The following is a 20,675-nucleotide window of genomic DNA, read 5'->3' as shown; positions in this document are numbered from 1 at the left end:
AATCAATTAAATTTAAATGCACTCCATAATGACCTTGTTGCCAGTAGCAATCCAAGTACTTGGCTGTCACAATCAACAGCCTGTCTGGCACAGAAACGCACCACATGCTTATGTTGACCAAAATGATCATGCCTCTGCCTGATGGCTTGTATTCTGACTCCTAAAGCATCATAATGTAATTCAGATTATTACAAATATTCAAGCTCTGCGCAAATGAAATAGAGTTGGAGGTCAAGCACTATAATTAGCCTAAAAAATCACAACAGCCTCACAAGAGCACACACACACACACACACACACACACACACACACACACACACACATACACACACACACACACAGACAAATTAAGATCTGATACACATACACACACACACATATGACACTGACAAACACACCGAATGTGTACACATGTACCTCCTCCCTTGGTCACTGTAACTGTGCAAATGTGTAAACATGGAAATATGAAAATTTATGTAATCTAGTCCTTTTTGTTTGCTTGCCTTTTATTTTTTGGAATCTCTTCTTTTTAAGCTGTCTTACATTTTTTAAAAAATCGACTTGCACAAATGCCACTTTGTTAAAAAATAAGATAACACCTGTTTTCTATTTATTAAGGTACTGCTATTATTATTACTGCTTCTATGATTACTGCTGTTTTTCCAGTACTGCTGCTATTTGTTTCTTTTCAACTACATTAACAGAAGCCATGTGAAATTTCATTCTGCCTGAGTATAATGACAAAGATCATTCCATTCAATTGTGTTGAACAGCCAGACTCTTTATTTGCAACATTATTCAGTAAGTTATTAGAAAACTCAAGACTAGATATAATTACATTCTGTAATATCAGCCCATGGATGACAGCAAAGTTCAGCCCAGGCTTTGTGCTCTGTCCATTCAGACCTGCTCTCACAAAGACCACAGTGCTGAGTATTTGTGGCCTTTGTAGCTGCATCACAGCAGTTTGAAATGATTTCCTCAATTAGAACTAATTTATTAATTTCACAAGTTAAAGGTTTCATATTTTTGAAAAAAAAAAAAAAAAAAAAAAAATTCAATGACATTTCTGAATTGCTTTGCAGCTGAAACATGGAAACAACAAAAATCAGTGTGTGAAAACTACAGACCTGATAGCAAGTAGTACTTTGTGGCCAACGATGCACAAGGCTTGCACTCATTATTTCAAACAAGCATGCTTTTTGATATTGTATTCTGGTGCATGATTAATGGACCAGGTAAGCCTCCACTGAGCCAGCCACACCTCCAGGCGTGAACGCTTGAAAATGCTTAACATGAGGTCAGTGTTTAATCCTCTGCCTGCAGCCCAGCCAACAACTTCACATGTAGGTGTCCGATTATACCTGTCATCGCTACTCTGCCAACTTCAATATCTGGAGTGAATATTCTGCTAATACAAGAAGATTTGCATATCCATTCCTACTCCCAAAAAAGTCCCTACTCCCAAAAAGAAATCAGTTCCTTTTATTTGGACTAAAATTGTGTGAAAAGTCAGTAAAGTGCACACAAGAAGCTTACATTTACCCACCCTGCTGCTTTGCGTTTGTTGTACATCAAACAATAGAAAAGAATTGGATGAGGGAAAAGATCTATTATTGGTGAGTCCAGCCCTCTCTGAGTCTCACTACACCTCAGCTGATGGGGATTGGATGCTCCTCTGCATTACAGCCCCATTTTAGGATTTAGTAAGCTGATAATTTTGCATAGGGTAGCTTAAACCTTTTACCATACAAACTGTCTTTTGTCAGTTTTAACAGGTAATAGCATCTACCAGAATTTAATAAACATTTTTACCAAAAAAAAAAAAAAAAAAAAAAAAAATTAAAATCATTGGCTAAAGATTAAAACTTTATTTGAACCAACTGATGCTTGTGGAATAACATGGAATACAAAGGCTATGGGCTCTGTCTGGCTATATGGAACTGGAAAAAAAAAAATTACTTCATTTCATCATCATGCTACTTTGGCACACTAGGTATTCTGAAATTTGTAATCTAAGGGTCCCAGCTGGTTTTTCTGTCTGCATCTGGGATTACAGTCCAGTTAGGGGAAGGTGTCCCTGCAGCGAGCCAGTTGAAGTCATCCACCTGGGTCCAGTTGTTCCTGTCCCGGTCCAGGCCGGATAAGCTGAAGTCCTCATCCAGGGTCGGGTAGGACCAGGAAAATGGGGCGAAGCTCACCCCGTGACAGTCCTCTATGATGGCCCGGCTGGTGACGTGCAGGTACACCTGAGTGTCGGTGGTGTTGTGGGTCCGCAGCTGCTGGCAGGGGAAGGCCAGTGTGCTGTTTCTACAATCGTCAACAAATACAGAGCTGGACACCGGCCCACACAGGACCTCGCAGCCGCTGATGTGCTTGATGTGCAGCGTGCTGGGGGAGCCGAACAGACGGACCTTACAGTTAGTGAGGTGAGTCAGCAGAACATCCCGTTTCAGGATCTCCTCAGCCGGCAGAGTCAGCACCATACTGTCCATGTTGGAGAAACCACACTGCTCAGAGTTTACACTTCCATCTACCTTGGTAGTGCCCGAGTCTGCAGGTGTGTCACCAGGTGAGGGTGTGTCTGACACAGGTGCAGCCGCCTCCTCCTTCACTTTACTGCGAGATTTAAAGGCAAACTTCTTTTTGGGCAGGGCCTCCTCTCTCTTGTCAGTGAGGGAGGTTTGAAGTTTCTGCAGGGACGCCTGGGCTTGTCTCAGCTCGTACTGCGTCAGAAACACCATGCTGTCGTTGAGAAATTTCTGCAGCCGCTGTGTTTTGGTCGTCGCCTCCTCCAGGGTTTGGGCTGCGGCGGCCCGGTCAGCTGCAGGACAGCCGGCCAGCAGCTCCTCGATGGCCGCCCGCTCCCTGCTGAAGGTGTCGGAGAAAAAGCCCCTCTTATCCTCCGGGACAGACTGGCTCTCCTTTGCTTCCCTTCTCCGCTCGACATCCTCCGTCCTCGCCTGGTCCCGCTTCAGCAGCCGCTCCGGGATTTTGACAGCGCTGCTTTCTTCTGCATGTCCATATCCCCGCAGATCCACAGCCGTCACGTCCATGTTGCACCGCTCGGTTGTTTGTTGCCGGAGTGATGCGGAAGTGATAACGTCACCCCGCAGCAACCGGGGCTTTCATTGGCGGAAATGACCAGCGGCTTAACTTCATTCTACCGTGTTATTGGCGGAAGCGTGAACCAGCAAGTTTCCAGGAAATCCCTGTTTTACAACTTCACACCACGTTTTATGGCGAGCTCGAATTAAGTCTTGGATGACAAAAATGACAAATGTACTATTTTGCATCTCAGCACTGCAGTATACACACACACACACACACACACACACACACACACACACACACACACACACACACACACACACACACACACACACACACGAGTGAGAGAGAGACAGAGAGAGAGAGATTCTCACCATACATACATAAATATGTCTTCAAATATAATCGTTAAACAAAAAAGCTGCAGTTTTTGACTATTTCCCAGTTATTTGTATATCTATGCATTTTTGTTTATTTTGTATATTGCAACTCAGTGTGAAGGAATTAAAAGAAAAAAAAAACATTTTAATCATTTTGTTATCTATATACATCTGTCTCTGTATGTATAAGCAATTCCACTGTTATACACTTTTTGGGTTTTATTTCACACTTGCTTTGACAATGTAAACGTGTTTCCCGTGCCAATAAAGCCCCCTTTGAATAGCACTGAAGTAGAGAGGGAGAGACTCAAATGGATAGAGAAGGTATAAATGAATGCGGCCAAACCTGGGGGTCCATAAGCAGTACACCACATTTTACACAGACCATTAGAACATGAAATAAAATAAACTATAAGACAGCAACAGAAGTAAAATGTGATTCTGAAAAAAACATATATATTCTAATCTCAGTGTACATGTTGTGCCTTTGGTGTATCAAGGTAATAAGGGCCACCTTTTTCCATTTTCTTTTTTTCCTTTTTCTTTTTCTTTTTTTGGTAATACGCTACCTGTGCAACGTCAAGGTGTGGCACTGACTGATTAGTTGGAGGTCCGCCCCCTACCGTTTGTTATGGTCAAGTCCAATAATATTATCTCCTATTCATGGGGGGGCAAGGAAAGATAATTATTTTAATTTTAATTCATAGGAAATAATTTACGTGTGTGCGAGTGGGTTTTCGGTGTGGACACGGTGGCCTGCGTGGAGTGGCCGGTCGCATCAGGTGCTGTGCGGGGAGTGCGGGGATGATCTGTGCTGCCTTGTTCTGTGCGCTACCCCAACAACCCGTGCGGTGATGGCGAGGAAACCCCGTTGACAAGGCACTGCTTTTTCATGACGGTGAGTTTCCCTTTGAGTGTATTATAATTTTGTGATAAAAATTTCAAGGAAAAAACACACACAACCTCCTTCCTCCCTTCCTTCAGGGAGGGAAGAGAGTTTGAGCGGAGAGAAAAATCTATCCTAGACAGAAACAGGGGACAGTGAGAAAAAATATATGAGTGGGAGAGGGAGAAGAAGGAGGAGGAGGAGGAGAAGGAGGGGGGGAGCAAATTAAAAGTTGCCAAATGGAGATATTGGGTTTCAAGAGGAGTGAGTAGTAAAAAGGGTTTGCCTCTTTCAGTCAGTCGTCTTTATGTTATGCTAATCGGGATAAATATTTATGGATTGACACGATTTAGTCCGCTCGCCTTGCCGAGGATTTCTAACCTGCGTTTTCAAAATAGGCGACGTCGACGGCGCGGCTAGCTAACCCGGACAGGCCGATGTTTACCAGCCAAAAACACCGCGGAGCCGCCGACCCACGCTGCTAACCCGACCGAGAAACCCGGCTCTCTGTCCGCACGATTCAAACGCGTCGGTTCGGCAATTCGAGAGAAAAATGTGACGTTTTTTCATGCGGGCAGACGAGCCAAATAGGAGACAAATGAAAGCCTCCCCAGCAGAGAAAAGAGAAGCGCGTCAGCGGCGACCGAGCCAGCCACCAGCCTGCAGGACACACTGCCGCGGTGTGTGTGGCATGAACGCGATTATCAGCCTGTCGATTCAAGGCTATTTTTGGAAATAAAATTCTCAAGCTGTACATTAGCTGGCTTTCTTAAAAAAAAAACAACAACAACTACTCGATGTCGTTATAGCTGCCCGCTCCGGCGGCAGGAGGACTGCGGCAGGGACTAAAGTTAGCTTGGTTTGCCTCGTAGCATGCATGCCATGCTAGGACGGCTTTTATTTAAAACAACTGGATACGTTGTTTTATTATGTGAAATATTTCGACCTTTTGGATTAGATTCGTCTAGTTTTAACAACGAGCTGACTAAAGACATCTGCATATGGAATCAGTCGTGGCACATAAGCAGGCATGGTTTAGTCAAACATTACAAAATCTGTCTTGTCCCTTTTTTCCCCTCAAACGACGCCTGCTTTAAAACATTTACCTCAAAGCTTATGTTATTAGATGAAAACTAAATCACAGTGGATATTTTCATCCCTTTGGTGATTTTAAAATGCTCATATAGAACGCAGGAGTTGGGATTTTTCATTATTTATTTATTTTTACATCTGAACAGTATAACCACCTCAAGCTTTTCTTCTTCCGTGAAATAAAATATCATTGTGTTAATCGTTTGGTTTCTTTTTTATTTTAATAGGCGGAAAACAGATTGCTCTCTAAATCATACTTGTACCATGGTGTCCTTTTGAAGGACAAAAAAAAAGGCTGTGTGTAGTAGCCTGTCCGCTCTGAACAGATAAAATGTAGCTCAAATGTTGAAAACCTTATTTTATTTTATTTTATTTTATTTTTTGGTAATTATCGTTGCTTAAGCAGACTTCTTGCACTTTGCATTTGCAAATACAGACATCTCCCAGGCATTTTGGTGCAGCAGCCCAGTCGCTCTTTGTTCTCCCTGAAACCAAAGATGGTGGCTGAACGTGTTGCAGTTGTAAACGCACTTTATGTGACGGCAACAGCCATTTTGTAGCATTGCAGTTGTAACATTTTGCACTGAATCAGGCACATAAGGCTGCAACCCCCCACATACCTTTTACACAGGCTACACCATGACTCAGTCTAGAGATAATTTTATTAAAATATGCAGTCATCATTAAGAGATGAATGTTTTTTAGACATAAGTATTTAGATTTTCTCTCAGAAACTGTCCCACCTTGGTTTAACAATCATTTGAAAGTGACCAGTGACTTGTTAGGTGTAGTTCAGACATGCCCAGATCAAAGTTTGAATATATAATCCCTCAGTGGGCCTGCGTTTCCTTTCTAATATTTATTTAACATCACAAAATGGCTGCATACCTTTGCTGGCTGACACAATATAAAGCCAATGCCTTTTTAAATGTAACAACTCAAGCAAACAAGCTTTATAAATGGAGCAGGGTGGAGTTATTTACACTCATATGCCCATTTTCACTCTATGGGAGTGTAGCTGACAGCAGAGATGACCAATGTAGGACAGCAGAGGAGGGGAGGAGGTGGGAACTTTGTGTCAGGGACTAGTGTCTATAGGAGGAGATGGGGCCATCCTGCCCTTACTTGAGCACTGAGGACATCTGTTTTTAACCCCTCTCTCTCTCTCTCTCTCTCTCTCTCTCTCTCTCTCTCACCCTCCATTTTGCACGCCCTCTCTTCCTCCCATACCCCCCCTTCCCATGCACTCACACCCTATAACTCACATAATTTTGCTGCTCTACAACTGCGTCCTCTCACCCTGCACCCCACCCTACTACAGGAAACAAAGGGTGTTCAATGACTGAATCCATGCGTCCTGCCAGAAATCTGTGAGTGCATGCGTCAGAAACTGTCACCAACCACACCAAAGATTGGCATGCGGATGAGGCAGGCCTATTACTCAGCTGTCTTTGCGAATATTACGTTTGTTAACTCTTTATGGCTAAACACTAAAAGGGAGCAATTGAGATTTACTCCCTTGGTTAACAGAAACATTTGCATGATTCACATATTATGCAGAAACCACTAGTTGTAGTTCCATGTTAAATTCGATCAGTCGCCCTCCCTTTTAGTCCATATCCAACTTCTCTCTCTTCTCACCTACTCCACTCTATCTCCTTCCCTCCTTCATCTCTCAGGTGTCATGGATGATGAGGACGATCGCCGTCTTCTGGATATTATAGGGTAAAGACCCCCTTTATAAAAGTATAGTGTTCCTGTTATAATGTCACTACACAATAAATGGTAATACTGACAGTTTTCCTCAGCAGAGACTTCCTTATGTTTCGTTAAACTGGCTAGTTAGTATTCCTCACTGAAACCAGGGGCAACAACCTGCTGCAATTGCTTTTTTTATTTCCTTTTTTTGTTGCAATTAGGTAGCCTGGGACCCAGACGAATGAGCAAGCTTATAATTTCTGTTTTTTTTAACTGGTCTAGCCAGTTTAGCCAGTCTAGCAATCAGGTAGTCAGACAAGCCAATTTAGGGGAAACTGAAGAACCAAATCCCAGAAAGTCAAAGTGTCATTTTAAATCATTTTGATTACGTCAAGATTGCCTAACCCAGCCAGTTCACACGAAGGTGTTTAATCCAACCAGATTACAATGCCCCCTGCAAGGAAATACTTGGGTATAGGCCTACTTTAATTTGTAATTGTAAAACACTTTGTCCTGCACTGTTGTAAAAACTTGAAGATATATGCAATTTCATAGAGCGCTGTTTTTAAAGTACATCCACTTTTATAAGCTTTTTAAAAATATTTTTTTTGTATAATTTTCAGAGATGTTGATGCACTGAATGACTATCTCCATGGCTGCAATAGCAAGTCTGTGAGTAATTTGTTTTGTGTTCATTCGCTGTCATATCTATCAGAGTTGGCCCATTGTGTTTTAAATACATTATTCATCTACACATTGCATTCATAGTTTGTTGTGTTGCATTGTTTAGATTAGTCATGCACTTCAGTCTGAGTTTCTTGTATAAAGGGAGATTACCGAGTTGACTCATTCTTGGTTAAGGGTTTTGACAGTTGATTCTCTTACTGCAGATTGAAGAGGATGACGTGACAAATGCAGCTTATGGATCTGATGGGTCCTTCTTTGCTGGCAACACTGTGAGTATTACTGTGATTACCTGGGAGACATCTTGATCCAACCAAAACAAGATTAGACGTTACTCTATGATTAGAGACTCAGTTGTTGATGATTGTATAAACAATACCAAAGAGACTGTGTGTGGACTGTGTTCTCATGCATGGTTTTCCCAGGCTTTAATGTAACTTAAGCAGCAGTAACATCACCAGTGTGGTTTGTTTAATATGGAATTGATATATTCAAGATTATTAAGCACGGGAAATGTACTACTAGATCTCAAAAATATAAATTAGCCTATATAATATAGTTGCCTTTCTCATATACATAGTAAAAAAGGAACACCACATAGGTGGGAGCTGCTATATCATATCCACATTAAACATTCTTCCAAATTTGTGTCACTTTTCATGAATCTCTTAGGCTGGCACCAACTCTGGCCTCAAGGATGGCTCCACGACAGTGGGTGAATTTGGCGAGGATTCAGCAGGAGCAGGCCTCCAGCTCTCCAGCGGCCTTTCGTTCATTGAGGATGAATTGGGGGCCGGGGGCTCCCCTGCAGGGGTGGATCTTGGGGGGGAGGACCAGCCCTTCGACATCCTGCAGAAGTCTCTTCTGGAGGCGGACATTACAGAGCAGACGCTGGCCCAGGAGGCCTTACTCGACTCCCAGCCTGCTCCCACCCAGGTGCAGGCGCCTGTCCCCTTCCACTCCCAGCTGGTCTCTGGGGGTTATGGAGGGGGAATGGGTGTGGTTACCACGGCAACAGCTGCATTCCCTGCTGGCCAGTTCCTCCAAGGGGTGTCTCAGCTGCCCAATGGCTCAGCCCAGCACATCCAGGTGTTGGGCTCGTTTGGGGCAGGTGGTGGGGTGATGACTTTGAGCAGCTTGGAGAGAACTCCTCAGATTGTGCTGAGGCCCGGGGGGCCTGTTGCCACAGCAGGTACAGCAGCAGGGGGGCAGGTGTTTGCCCCTTCGCATGGGCAGGTAGGCCAAGTTGGCTTACCATTCAAAAATATCCCTGTTCAGAACATTATCATCCAGAGAGGTCCCGGTGGGACCCAGACTCTTGTCAGACCTATCCAGCCTAAACCTCTCCAAGCTGGAGCCCAGACTGTCTACAGCCTAGGCCTTCAGCCCACTCCCACCACAATGACAAATGTAGCTAATGCTAACACCGCTACTCCTGGTGGACAGTACGCAGCCAACGGCTCCATTGTTGTGCACTCACCCATGGGGCAGCAGCAAGCACAGGGCCAGACAAATATCACACCTGGACAGTTCCTGCTGCCCAGCTCTATGGCACTTACGCCTGCCAGCACCATCCACAACGGCCCCGCCGACCCCAACTCAAATGCCCTCATTACCAATCAGAATGCAGTGCAGATTGTTGCAGGGCAGAACTTCACTGCAGCGCCAGGAGGCCAGTTAATTGTAAATCAGGGTGTGGTCAGTGGTGGTCAGGTCACGGGTGCTGTCACGCAAACATGGACAGGATTTTCTGGAGCAAACCCCGCCCCTGTCCAGACATCATCTGCTCCTGGACGACTGACTCTGGTTGGCCCAGCAACAACGGGGGTCGGGGGTCGAGGCCAGGTTTCAGCTAGCCCTGTTCAGCGCCTCTTGGTGACTCAGACTCAGAACTGCACTTCTCTATCCCCTTTGCCTGGTACTGCTACAACAGCACAAGAACAACAAGACTACAGACAGGTATAATATGAAAGATTTAGTATTTACTGGTGGTGCTTCATCTCCTTTTCTTTCATGCTATGAATCCCTCACTTAAGATTTTTCTCTGGCACTTTAGTCCTTTTCCTTGGATCTGGTGCTTTGATTATTATCTGCGTGTTTTCATCTCCAATTTTTTCCCCAGAATTCTCCATCGCCTGCCCTGAAACAGGACAGCCGACAGGCACAGCTCAGCAATCTCCATGGTAACAAAGGTAGGTGTTTCATTATGTTTTTCGTACGTATGATGTGTTTGAACGTAGTCTGCATCCTTTTGTCCTAATGAAGATGTTATGTGTGTGGTTTCTTCTAGTTGTAAAAACCATGACAGTCATCAGTCAAGATTCAACGCTAAACTTGCAGGTATATTACTGAGTCTACATTCTGCTTATTCTGATTGTTTTGTCCACATTTCTGTCAGATAAATATGGTATTTTATTTCTCCTTATGTAGGCCAGTGCACAGAAGAGGCCAGCCCTTCCACCAGTTACCAGAGGAGGAATGTGAGTAAACTGATTGTACTGTTTCTTTTTTCTTCAGAAGTCAGATATAGCTCAGCATCAGCAGTGGAAACCTTTTGTCTCTTTTGTGCTATCATCTCTCCAGGATTTTGCAGCACTTGAGGAAGGATCACGCTGGAGTTCAGACCTCAGATCGCAGCCGATTCACTTCATTTGACGACACATTGCAAAGACTTCTCCCCTACCACGTGTTCCAGGGGTCTCCGCCCAGCAACGATGAGTTTGCACAGGGTAAACCCTTATATACTGCTAGAGAACAGCTCTTGCCAAGTCACTCTTGCAGTGTCATCAGATTTGTGACAACTGTGTATATCCATAAAATATTTAAGCCTCTTTTGAACATAATGAATCAAAGTATTAGCATTATGTTTAATTTAGAGCATTATAGAGCATCATGTTCTTTTGCTTACAGTGGATGAAGAATTTGAGCATGTGGCAACTCAGGTGTTGAAGAGGACGCAGGCCATGGTGAACAAATACAGGCGACTACTAATGGTGGAAGCTGAGGTGGGCATGCAGAAAGAAACACACGAGTGTACATATACTTGGCATTATGACATGTGGAGGGTTGGTTAACACAGTGTCCCTCCCCTGCCCGCAGTGCTCCAGTCCGTCATCAGAAATGGTGATGATCGACAGAACCTTCAACCAAGAGGAGCGCAGCAACCTGACACAGGACAAACGCATGGTACTAGTCGATCCAGGTAAGAGAGACATGAAGAACAGTCAGGCTAAGCCATTAGGTGCAAATCATTTTTCTTGAGGACAGCATTGTACAATTCTTCTCTCTCCACTGTCTGCTATTAGACGGCTTCCTGGAGGACTTCTGTTGCGGGGTGAAATCCAGTCCAGTCCCCGATCCTTTGGTTTCTCAATCTTTGTCCGACTCAAGTTGGAAACATATAGGGAGGGACTCTACAGAGCCGCCCTACAGGACAGACTCCCAACCCGGGTATGGAGACCCTGGAGGGGGTGAGGATGGAGGAGCAGGTGTAGGAGGTGGGCCCCATCCTCCACACTTAGAAAATAAAAATGTCTTGGACCTGAAGAGGACCCAGCAATGCTATGGGGCCAGCAACACTAGCAACAACAGCCTCATCCCCGCCAGTGGTTATCTTCAAGGTAACCTCTCATCCTTTGCTGCAACACCGGGAGGACAGACGCACTACCAGGTGTCTCACCACCTTTCCTCCCACCCCACCCAGCCCCACTACGCCCCTGAGCTCACCTCGCCCCCTCCGCCCGACACAGACTCTGTTTTAGAAGCAGCGGTCAACAGCATCCTGGAATGTTAAGATTGAAGGACCACTGATACGTCGCTCCTCATCATCCCTAACGTCCGCCCACCTTGGGTTCAGACTTCTCATGTGTTTTGTTTGCTTTTCTTTGTCACTTTTTGTCAAAGTCTCTTGTTGTAATAACTGGTGTGTGTCCCACAGCCCTGTGTGAAGAGAGGTTAACTCCTCTGTCATGGAAGTAATAGCTGTCTGTGGTCTCTGTGATACCATATCCTGCCGTGTAGCATGTGTTTGGGTTTATTTGGGGGATTTCAGGCAGGTAGTAGGATTCGGTGACTTTTCTAAGGTGCCAGTCGGACCCAGGCACCTAGATTTACCTGAAAAGAATCAGACAAGTGTGCAATGCAGTGAACAAAAAGATGGAAGATATTCTTTTTTGTTTATTTTAAACATTTCATTTTAATGGAGTAGGTTCTGTGGGTCTATGAAGAATCAAGCCACTTTAGTACCTAGAATGCAAGGGTAATCCTCTCTTCACACACAAACACACCCCTTTACATGTTGTGCCAGTCCACTACCTATGCTGAGGAAAGGGGATAAGGAAGAGGGGCAAAATGATGACTCTGTGCCTGAGAAATGTTATGTTTTCCTTTTTGAAACGTTTACATGAAGAAGCCTTGTTCAAAAATATCCTCTTTATTTTTGCCCCTGGCATTACAAACATGCATTGTGCACACACATTCTTTTGCACAGTGTTATCAAGTTTGTCAGAGATTAATTTATGATTTTAGGCTTGGAATATGTCCATCATTATCATCTTTGAGACATATGCCATAGAGATTTTGGTCTTGATGCGCCAACTGACATAGGAAATTACTTTGTTTCAAAGTAGTGATGCATATTAACAGGAATGACATACAGACAGCATAAGGCTGTCATGAATACATGCCAGGTTGAGCAGAATATGAACGTCTGGAACATAACCAAAGTCTGTTTGCTTGCTGGGTGATTACAGCTGCCAGCAACAAGGATCACCTCTTTTTCACTTTATCGGCCAGTCAGTCTAGTCATATAGATGTAATAAATAGTACTCAACAATGCTTTTTCCTGTACTTCAGTCATATTTTATTTGGCATTTTTTTTCTTTTGTACCTTAAAGGTATGTGAGCCCCTACACACACACACAGGACAAATCTCCTTTTTCACAGCACACACACACAAACCATACGTGCGCACTTTCTCACCCACCTTCTCACTTCAGTGTGTTTGTGTCGGGAGCTAAATCCTCAGATTGAGGAAGATATGTTACGATATGTTTATCTTTTTTTTAATTTTTATTTTTATTTCTGACTATTAACAGAAGACTGTTTTGTTCCTCGTAATGTGTGCCCCAGCTTTTTCAACACGGTCAGATGACATTATTTGTTAAGCGTCCTTGGACGGTTGTTGATTGTATGTATGTTTGTCTGCCTTTTGCATATGATTGATCATATATGTATGCATTACTACCTTTATAGGTCTGTGTGTGTGTGTGTGTGTGTATGTGTATGTGTGTGTTTCCATATGGTTCAATTGTTGTTTGATTGCGGTCCTTTAAACGTCATTCCTAAATGGTCACTCAGTCCTGCAAAATGTGTTTCTCAGTTCCCAGTCCTCTTCTGAATCCCCCCCCCTCCTCCCAACACCACCCCGCAACTCGATTCCCTCTCAGCAGCTCAACCAAAATTAATGGGCGAGAGTGTGCTCCTGTCCAGAATCAACCTCAAGTCCACACGTCTTTGTACTGGTGACAGCAGTATGGCGTAGGTCTGAAAAAGCAAAGTGCATCTGCTAACAGTTTTCCTAACAGTGGTGGCTGGTCACAGCTGTGGTTTGGGCTGCATGTATGTTCTTGGTTTGGCTTCAGTTCTGACTCTAATATAAGCTGTAACACTGAAACTGCTCGTATTTATTTAGATAAAAGCATTCATTGTAAATGCTGGCCTTATATTTGTTTTTGTGGTTTGAAACTGCTGCCGCGGCTAACCTTAAATTTAGAGGAAGAAAAATATGGTGTAAGCAAAAAAAAAAAAAAAAAGCAAATTCTCACAAATTCTTCAGAGGACCAAAGTCTCGGTTTATGTGAAATGCTGCAGAGGTTGATTCTCGACAGCGAAACCTGTTTTCCTACAAGTTTTTTATCTGTGAAATATGCTCGCCAACAGGCTACAGGAGCAGACTGAAGGCCTTTTCTAGTGGGAGAGAGAACACATCTGTTGGTCTGTTCTTTGTTTTGTGTCTGAGTGCCAGTGGCCATCACAGCCTGCCTGTATCTCTGCCTCAACCCCTTGGACCCCCTTGTATCTACGGGCGCACATTGAGAAAACTTTGGCTTGTGCTTTCTGCATCGAAAGCAAATTCTTATTTACTGTTGCATAACACTTCATTTCAGCATTAGATGGAGAAAATCCAGCGTGATTTCTGAGGTTAACCCTCCAGCGATGGCCATAGAAATTTGTGCCTCTCTAGCGCTTAAAACTGCAAGACTGATGTTTTCACACTTGCACAAGGTCAGGATGTGCCAAGTGTTGATAAAACATTGTGCTATCTGGATGTACATGGGTGTCTGAGGGCCAGGTAGTGACATACTGTGCTTTTTTCCCCTGTTCTCAGTGGAGAGATTTTTTTTAAGCCTCCATTTTCACTGCTGAGTTGTTTTGGTATGTCTCACTTGATTTGTATAGTTTGTTGTTTTGTATAAAAATGAAAAGTGAAACACAAAATATTTATAATTTTTGTATGGAGAAAAAAGAATGTAAAAAAAACAAACAAACAAACGAGAAAATGGAAATGTTATTTTTTATTGTGTTGGCTAAGAAGTGGCGTCAGGAAATCGTTACAAAAAATACTGTCAGTTCTTCATTTGTAGCTAATGTGTATTCACTACAGCAGCAAGGAGAGTCAATAATAAATTCATTTTGAATACAATCACAAACTGGTCCAGTCCGGCTGAGAAGCTCTTCAGCGTCCGTCCATTACTATTCTGTCAGTGTTCACATACTGGCAGTAGTTCAGACACTCACACAGGGGACAAACTAAGCATGCATAATAACATCATGTGACATGGCAAACATTTCCACACAGGACCAGAAAACCAGATTTTTAGGCCCATTTTACACAGATATGCTCTTTTCATGGATGCTGATGCAAAGAAACAGCGTGTTTCACATGGCTTCTCTCTATCTCACGACTATGGTAAAAATTTTGTCTTTACTACAGAGTTAGAAATCTGTTATTTTAGCCTGCTTAAATCCTGCCATGGACCTCAGCACCAGAGCCTCTGCACAAAGGAACTAAGAAAACTCTGCATAGCAAACATTCAGTTGCCTAATCCCTTGGTTTAGGTAAATGCAACCCGACAGTGACACCTAGTGGAGGACCTAGGGAGCACACTGGGACCTTAACTCATCACTACAGGGGCAGTGCTGATGCTATTAATATGGGTTTTTCACATGAAACAAATTCACACTACTATTTAAAAACAAAACAAAACAAAACAAATGCCGTTTTGCAAAGGCATATTCTTCCCTTTCACAATCCAATCGTCAAAATAAACTACAAAGCCACCTAAATAATTTAGAGAAACACAGATGAGTATGCGGTGCACAAATAATGAAATGACTGAAAAACGATACTTAGCAAACATGTTTCACATTCTGTCATGCCTACAGACTTCATTTATAAGTTACTCAATAACAGGCGGCTTTCATCTAAAAGTGAGAAACTGAATGAAGTGTTAAGGATTTTTAGAAGCCTATGCAATCGCGAGCCAGAGGGGAATGAAACCATAAGTGAGAATCACAGCCAAAAAAAAACAGTTCCCAGCGAGTGGAGGAAGACAGAGCGGATTGCACGTGATGTGGAGAAAAAACTGTGCTGATCCAAGCGCTGACAAGGAAGCCAGTGCTAATTTCTCATTGTTCATTCAGAAAGCTGAGCGTTTTATTAGGATCGGACAGACGTCCAAAAGACCTGATCCTCCCTTTTTTTTTTTTAGTTTCTGCCACAGCTGCTGTTTCCTCATGTACAGTCACGCCTGTCCAAAACATCTTCCTCTGACCTTAGTGGTACTTCCTCCAGCGATCACGCTCTGTAAGAAACAACCATCAACACACACACACGCACACGCACACACACACATACACACAGTGGTGGTGAAAGAACAGAACAGAACAAGAATGTCCTCTAAATATAGTAACTTTGCCCAAGTAAAAACCTGCTGCACTCCAGTCCAACAGTGACAGTGATGATGATGATGTAAATATGTAATTCAAAGACCGGCACTTTACTAGGAAACACTCAACATTTACCTCTGATTCCTGCTGCTTGCTAATGTCACAGCCACAGGCACACACTGCACGTTAGCTACCTCTATCTTATACTAAGGCTACCTTAGAAATACCTACCTGTGTGGCTACTGTCGAAAATTTGAGATGACAAGTGAAAAGAGAGATGTAAAGTTACATTGATGTATGCACACTGTGATATGAAGAAAAAGTTGCCCACCCCAAAGCTGTGATGGCTCCCCGATTAAAAGCAGTCTCATGAACATGCTCATTTACAATGTACTCAGTAAAAGTTACTTTGTCAGAAAATATTACAGAAAATGTTACAAGTGATCTTTCCCAATGACGCTCTCTCTTTGGTGTAAACTCGCCTTTAATAGTATCAGAGGACAAACTAGATTTTTGTTTTTCAGAAATTTGGAAATTACCACAAAATTATAAGTACCAAACAAAATAACGCCAGCCTACTCTTCTCTTACTCTTCTCTCCACGCGATTATACGTTTCTGTTACCTACGGAAAGTCAGAACAGAAAAACACTTCGCACATTTGTTTCAGGAGGCAGGTGTGTAGGTGAGCGACCAGTAGATCAAAAGTTGCAAATAAACTCCCACACACTGTCTAACTTGCAACAATACAATTATTTTGACATTTAGACACTTGACCTTCAAATAGTTTGCGGGAGTATTTGCGACTTATGGAAAGCTGACAAAATTTGTTCTCTGTATTGCTGTAATTTCTAACACAGTGAAGTACAATACTTGAGTCAAACATGTTTAAGGATAATTACTGTCTTTAAAATATACTCAAAAAGTAAAAGCGCACACACAAGTTATTCATTTACAGTAAAAAGTTGATTAGTTACTCCTACCCTTGCATTTAGAGTTATTTCCACATGGAGATAAAATCTTTCCATGCAACCCACGATGTAAAGACTCACCGCAGGTTTCAACAAGCCACAAGCAGTGATATGCATACTTACTTATATGAGGGTAGCTCCAAATGTAGCTGAGGACACAATATCCTGCCAAGAGCATGCCCACTCCACCAATGCCGCCTTTCCTCACATCGATGTACCTCCTGTAATACCACTGCCAGCCTGAGGAAGAGTGGAGAGACAAACAAAACAGATGGAAGGGCGAACAGAAGCAACGACAGCGGTGCAAATTAAAATCGCTGTTTTTCTGCATACAGGTAGAAAGGAAAGGCATGGCTGTGTTCATTTGGTGTGACTGGTCCTCACTGCATTGTGCTGCAGTTTCCACGACACCACCTCACCCCTGTTACATCTCCGATCTCCTTATTTCCCAACCACTCGACCACTCCGATCCTAAAACCTTGGCCTTTCATTCATCCCCCTGCTCCAAATGCAAAACAAAAAGCGACCGCGCCTATGCAGCCTTAGCCTCGACTCTCTGGAATAATCTTCCCCAATGTGTTGCGCTGAATCTCTGGACTATTTTAGTGCTATATAAACAAAGCTTTACTCAACCACCTGTACCATCTAATGCAGTCCAGTGCAACAGCTCTGCCATGAATTCTGCCTTTTAAAAAAGTTTATCATGTTCAGTTTTTGTTGTTTTGGAGAATGTGTAAATTTAATACTATGTTTATTATTGAGGTTGTCATTTGCAGAGGTCTTGTACTGGCCTGTACTGGGAGGTGTTTCAGACAGAATAGTGGAAACCTCTAAATAACATGCAGTCCAGTACAACAGCAGCACTAACTATGAGCTCAATGCCAAACATAGAATTGAATGAAAACCTCCATTACTGTGACAAAAAGAAAACCTGAGGTATTATAGGCATCGTAAAAGTAAACCTCATGGCAAAACAGTTGTATTGGATTGTATTAAATTATACAGTTGTACCTAATAAAGTGGCCACTGAGTGTACTTACTTATTGACAATACTCAAGTGCATCCATGTACATGTACTGTCTGTATAAGCGGTTTGTCTGTGATGGTTGCTGACCTCTTTGCAGCATTTCCGGGATCTCTCTGGGGCTGCTGGGGGTTTTGATGGTCAGCCATTCAGGCAGCTCCCGCAGTCTCACCTGCCCAAGACTCCGCTGTGCCAGGGCACCTGCAGTGTGTCAGCCACAGAGAATCAATACATACTCACACATGTACAAAGGGGAAAATTATCCTCTGTCTTGTTTAATATTTCTCCTTCGAATACTGACCTTTAGGAACATTATCAGCAACGTTTTGCTCCCTGATCGTGAACTGTGTTTTCTCATTCATAAATCCTTCACCAGCTCTTACTGTCTCCGCCTTCACTGGCGAACTCCAGGGAGAGGAAAGGAAAGGAGGAGCGGCGGAAGAGGAGGGAGAGGCGCGGGTTCCCCTTTCCATAAATTGTGTGCCTGACGGTGATCCTGTGAGGATTCCCATCTTGTGATTGCTTGAATTCAGCCCCTGGTTCACACTGGGTGCAGCAAGGCTTACTAAAGACGATGGCAGACCGGGGTGGAGGACAGGAACAGGAGAGAGCAAAGAGGCTGGTTTGGGTTGAGCTGGACCATCATCTTGCGGTGGGATTAAAGGTGCTTGTTTAGACATGGTGACTTTCTTGGGACTCTTTTCCTTGACTGATGGTTGCTCCATATTTTCAGAGCCAGTGCTGGCTGATTGGTCTGACTGAGTAGCAGGTGATAACACTCGGTTAACACCCCATTCAGTTTGATTCAGTGCTGGAGCTAAAAGTTCATTGAGACTGGTACTGAATGGTCCTTTGGTTTCAGGTTTACCTGGTAAGTTATCATTGGTTTTGATCGGGCTCATTGTGCTTCGCTTGCTGGACTGATGACGGATGTTAGATTGGGTTAAGGTGGATTTAACATCCTGGAGTGTGATCCTGGCCTGATGACCTCTTTCTGATCTCCAAAACCTCTCCTTTCCAAATAAGTCCTCACCTTTTCCCTCACTGTCCTCCCTCTTGTCTCTTCCACTGGGTTTTGCGCTATTTCTAAGATGCTCCTCTTTAGAGTCCTGAGAGTCAGAGGAAGCATCTGTAGCTGATGGGGACTGTGCATCCTTGTCTGTCTGTGAGGCCGTCTTCTTAGTGGCACCTTTGGGTTTGGTGTCTGTCGATGAAGAAGCAGGCTGGATATCTGAGTCTTTGTCTGGATTCACTCTGGTCCCTTTCGGTGATGGTCTGTTGGAGGTTAAGGGATCTGCTGCCAGGTAAAGAGGGGTCGAGACTGAGAGGAGGTCTTGCGAGGTAGATTTGGTTCCCATCAGTGATCCATCAGGAGCTGTGCTGGACTTTGCAGCTTCTATCAGAGCGCGGAGACTCTTCTTTTTTGTCTTGGATGGGACAGGAGAGGGAGACAGAGATGAAGATGGAGACGCAGAGGAGGATATGGAGATGGTGGAGGACGAGGATGTGGCAGCCATCTTGATTTGATCGGCCAGCCTCTGTTTCCTCTTGGTTGATGCTGAAAGCGACACAGCATTTGGAGATGAAGAGGACCGTGAAGAGGATGATGCATTTACACCCTTCAAAGGTGCTGCTTGTCGTGCCGACTCCGATGCTGGCTCTGTTGCTGCTGATGATACGGACACCTTCTTACTTCTGTTTGCCTGTGGAGTTATCGCTGATGATAATGTGGACTTCTTGCTCTTTGGTGTTTTTTGTGGCAGCGCTGGGGTCTCTTGAGGGGACGACAGCGATAAAGACTTCTGACTCGCAGCGCCATCATGTGGCGCTGGAGGAGTTTTGGAGCGATCTGCTGCTTTGCAATGGGGCAGGTGGCTCTTGAGCCTTTTGAACGGTTTCCCGCAGAATGGGCACACCTCTGAGGAAAAGAACAGAGTAACAAACAAGTCATGGCACTAAATCCATGCTAAAAATGTACAAACTTAATATACTGTAACACAGTTTGGATAAATCATATGAATAAGAAATCTGTTTTAAGTGCTGCTAGTTGCATTATTTTACTTCTTTGCACACTCCAAATAGGAGGCTGGCTAAAAAAACCTGTGACAGAGACCCTGTTGGTACAGACTAATTGGATAAAGTTATTAAGCCTCGTGACCTTTACATCAAAGGAGAAGACAGTCTATAAAAGAGCTTATATAGTGTAGATTCTGCTATAATTAGACATTTCAACAGGTTAACTCAAGGGCAGAGGTGCATGAGAATTTAACATATGACATGGCACATTCCTTGATGAAAAAGATGTAATCCCAGAGTTAGAAAGATACCACCCAAATATCACAGTCAAACTACGAGCCCCCACTGGAACATTCCAGTGATACGAAGAGACAGAAATTATAATAAAGTAACTTCATTATTTGCCACAAATAAAACTATACATCCCTAGAAGAATATTACACCACTTTGAAGGTTATGTGATGGTGTTGGCTCCTGTGAATAATAAAAGTAAACACGTTTTCACTTACCTGAGCTCATTTTGCACGGGTTTGCAAAACAGCCAATCAGAGTCAACCATACTCCCTATATATATGTATATAATAAAAAACCGGCGTTGTACAATCTACGCACTCTGACGCACTTCACTTATTTTGAAAACATGTAGTTTTAGCCGCAGTACGGCGTCCTAAGCAGCCAAAATACACACGCCTGGAAGTAATGCAGAGTATATTTTGTGTTCTTAAGTGTAAACTAAAAACTTGCACGCTGGTTTTGCCCTTAATGTATTCATAACTGTACGAATTTACTGGGCACGGTTATGAAAAGACCCTTGGGTAGCACGTGGAGAGCCTGACAAAAATTACCATATTATCAAAACACAAAGTTCAAATAATTGCCATATAATTGCTTATTAGCTATATCAAAACTGGCAACCTGACCTGAT

At 43.4% G+C, this 20,675-nt stretch overlaps 3 protein-coding genes across 5 annotated transcripts; 1 reads left to right on the top strand and 2 right to left on the bottom strand.

Moving 5' to 3' along the window:
- Nucleotides 1–763: 763 nt before the first annotated feature.
- tbcc (tubulin folding cofactor C) lies at nucleotides 764–3,129 on the bottom strand. The gene has a single exon (XM_030078630.1). It carries the CDS (start codon nucleotides 3,054–3,056, stop codon nucleotides 2,016–2,018), a length of 1,041 nt encoding a protein of 346 aa, XP_029934490.1. The 5' UTR covers nucleotides 3,057–3,129; the 3' UTR covers nucleotides 764–2,015.
- A 952-nt stretch (nucleotides 3,130–4,081) lies between these two features.
- Nucleotides 4,082–13,636, top strand: bicral (BICRA like chromatin remodeling complex associated protein). Of its 3 annotated transcripts, none has more exons than XM_030078628.1 (13): nucleotides 4,082–4,329; nucleotides 6,731–6,779; nucleotides 7,089–7,134; nucleotides 7,731–7,779; nucleotides 7,998–8,063; nucleotides 8,464–9,750; nucleotides 9,914–9,983; nucleotides 10,082–10,131; nucleotides 10,222–10,271; nucleotides 10,375–10,520; nucleotides 10,702–10,796; nucleotides 10,891–10,993; nucleotides 11,097–13,636. In XM_030078628.1, the coding sequence occupies exons 3-13, from the start codon at nucleotides 7,094–7,096 to the stop codon at nucleotides 11,582–11,584; spliced, it is 2,445 nt and encodes an 814-aa protein (XP_029934488.1). In that variant the 5' UTR covers nucleotides 4,082–4,329; nucleotides 6,731–6,779; nucleotides 7,089–7,093; the 3' UTR covers nucleotides 11,585–13,636. The 3 variants fall into 3 exon arrangements, with proteins under 3 accessions (XP_029934488.1, XP_029934485.1, XP_029934487.1); XM_030078625.1 differs by having other exon boundaries at nucleotides 10,888–10,993; XM_030078627.1 differs by lacking the exon at nucleotides 4,082–4,329 and adding an exon at nucleotides 4,559–4,581 and having other exon boundaries at nucleotides 10,888–10,993.
- A 715-nt stretch (nucleotides 13,637–14,351) lies between these two features.
- On the bottom strand, nucleotides 14,352–20,648 carry si:dkey-21c1.4 (uncharacterized serine-rich protein C215.13). The gene is made up of 5 exons (XM_030078629.1): nucleotides 20,260–20,648; nucleotides 18,036–19,652; nucleotides 17,825–17,935; nucleotides 16,834–16,950; nucleotides 14,352–15,656 (listed from the first exon to the last, which is right to left on the bottom strand). Exons 1-5 carry the CDS (start codon nucleotides 20,267–20,269, stop codon nucleotides 15,628–15,630), a joined length of 1,884 nt encoding a protein of 627 aa, XP_029934489.1. The 5' UTR covers nucleotides 20,270–20,648; the 3' UTR covers nucleotides 14,352–15,627.
- Between the last annotated feature and the right edge of the window lie 27 nt (nucleotides 20,649–20,675).

Source organism: Myripristis murdjan, chromosome 19 (genome assembly GCF_902150065.1).
Source record: "Myripristis murdjan chromosome 19, fMyrMur1.1, whole genome shotgun sequence".
NCBI lineage: Eukaryota > Metazoa > Chordata > Actinopteri > Holocentriformes > Holocentridae > Myripristis > Myripristis murdjan.
Note: the sequence above shows the minus strand (reverse complement) of the source record. Positions and strands in the feature narration are given on the sequence as shown.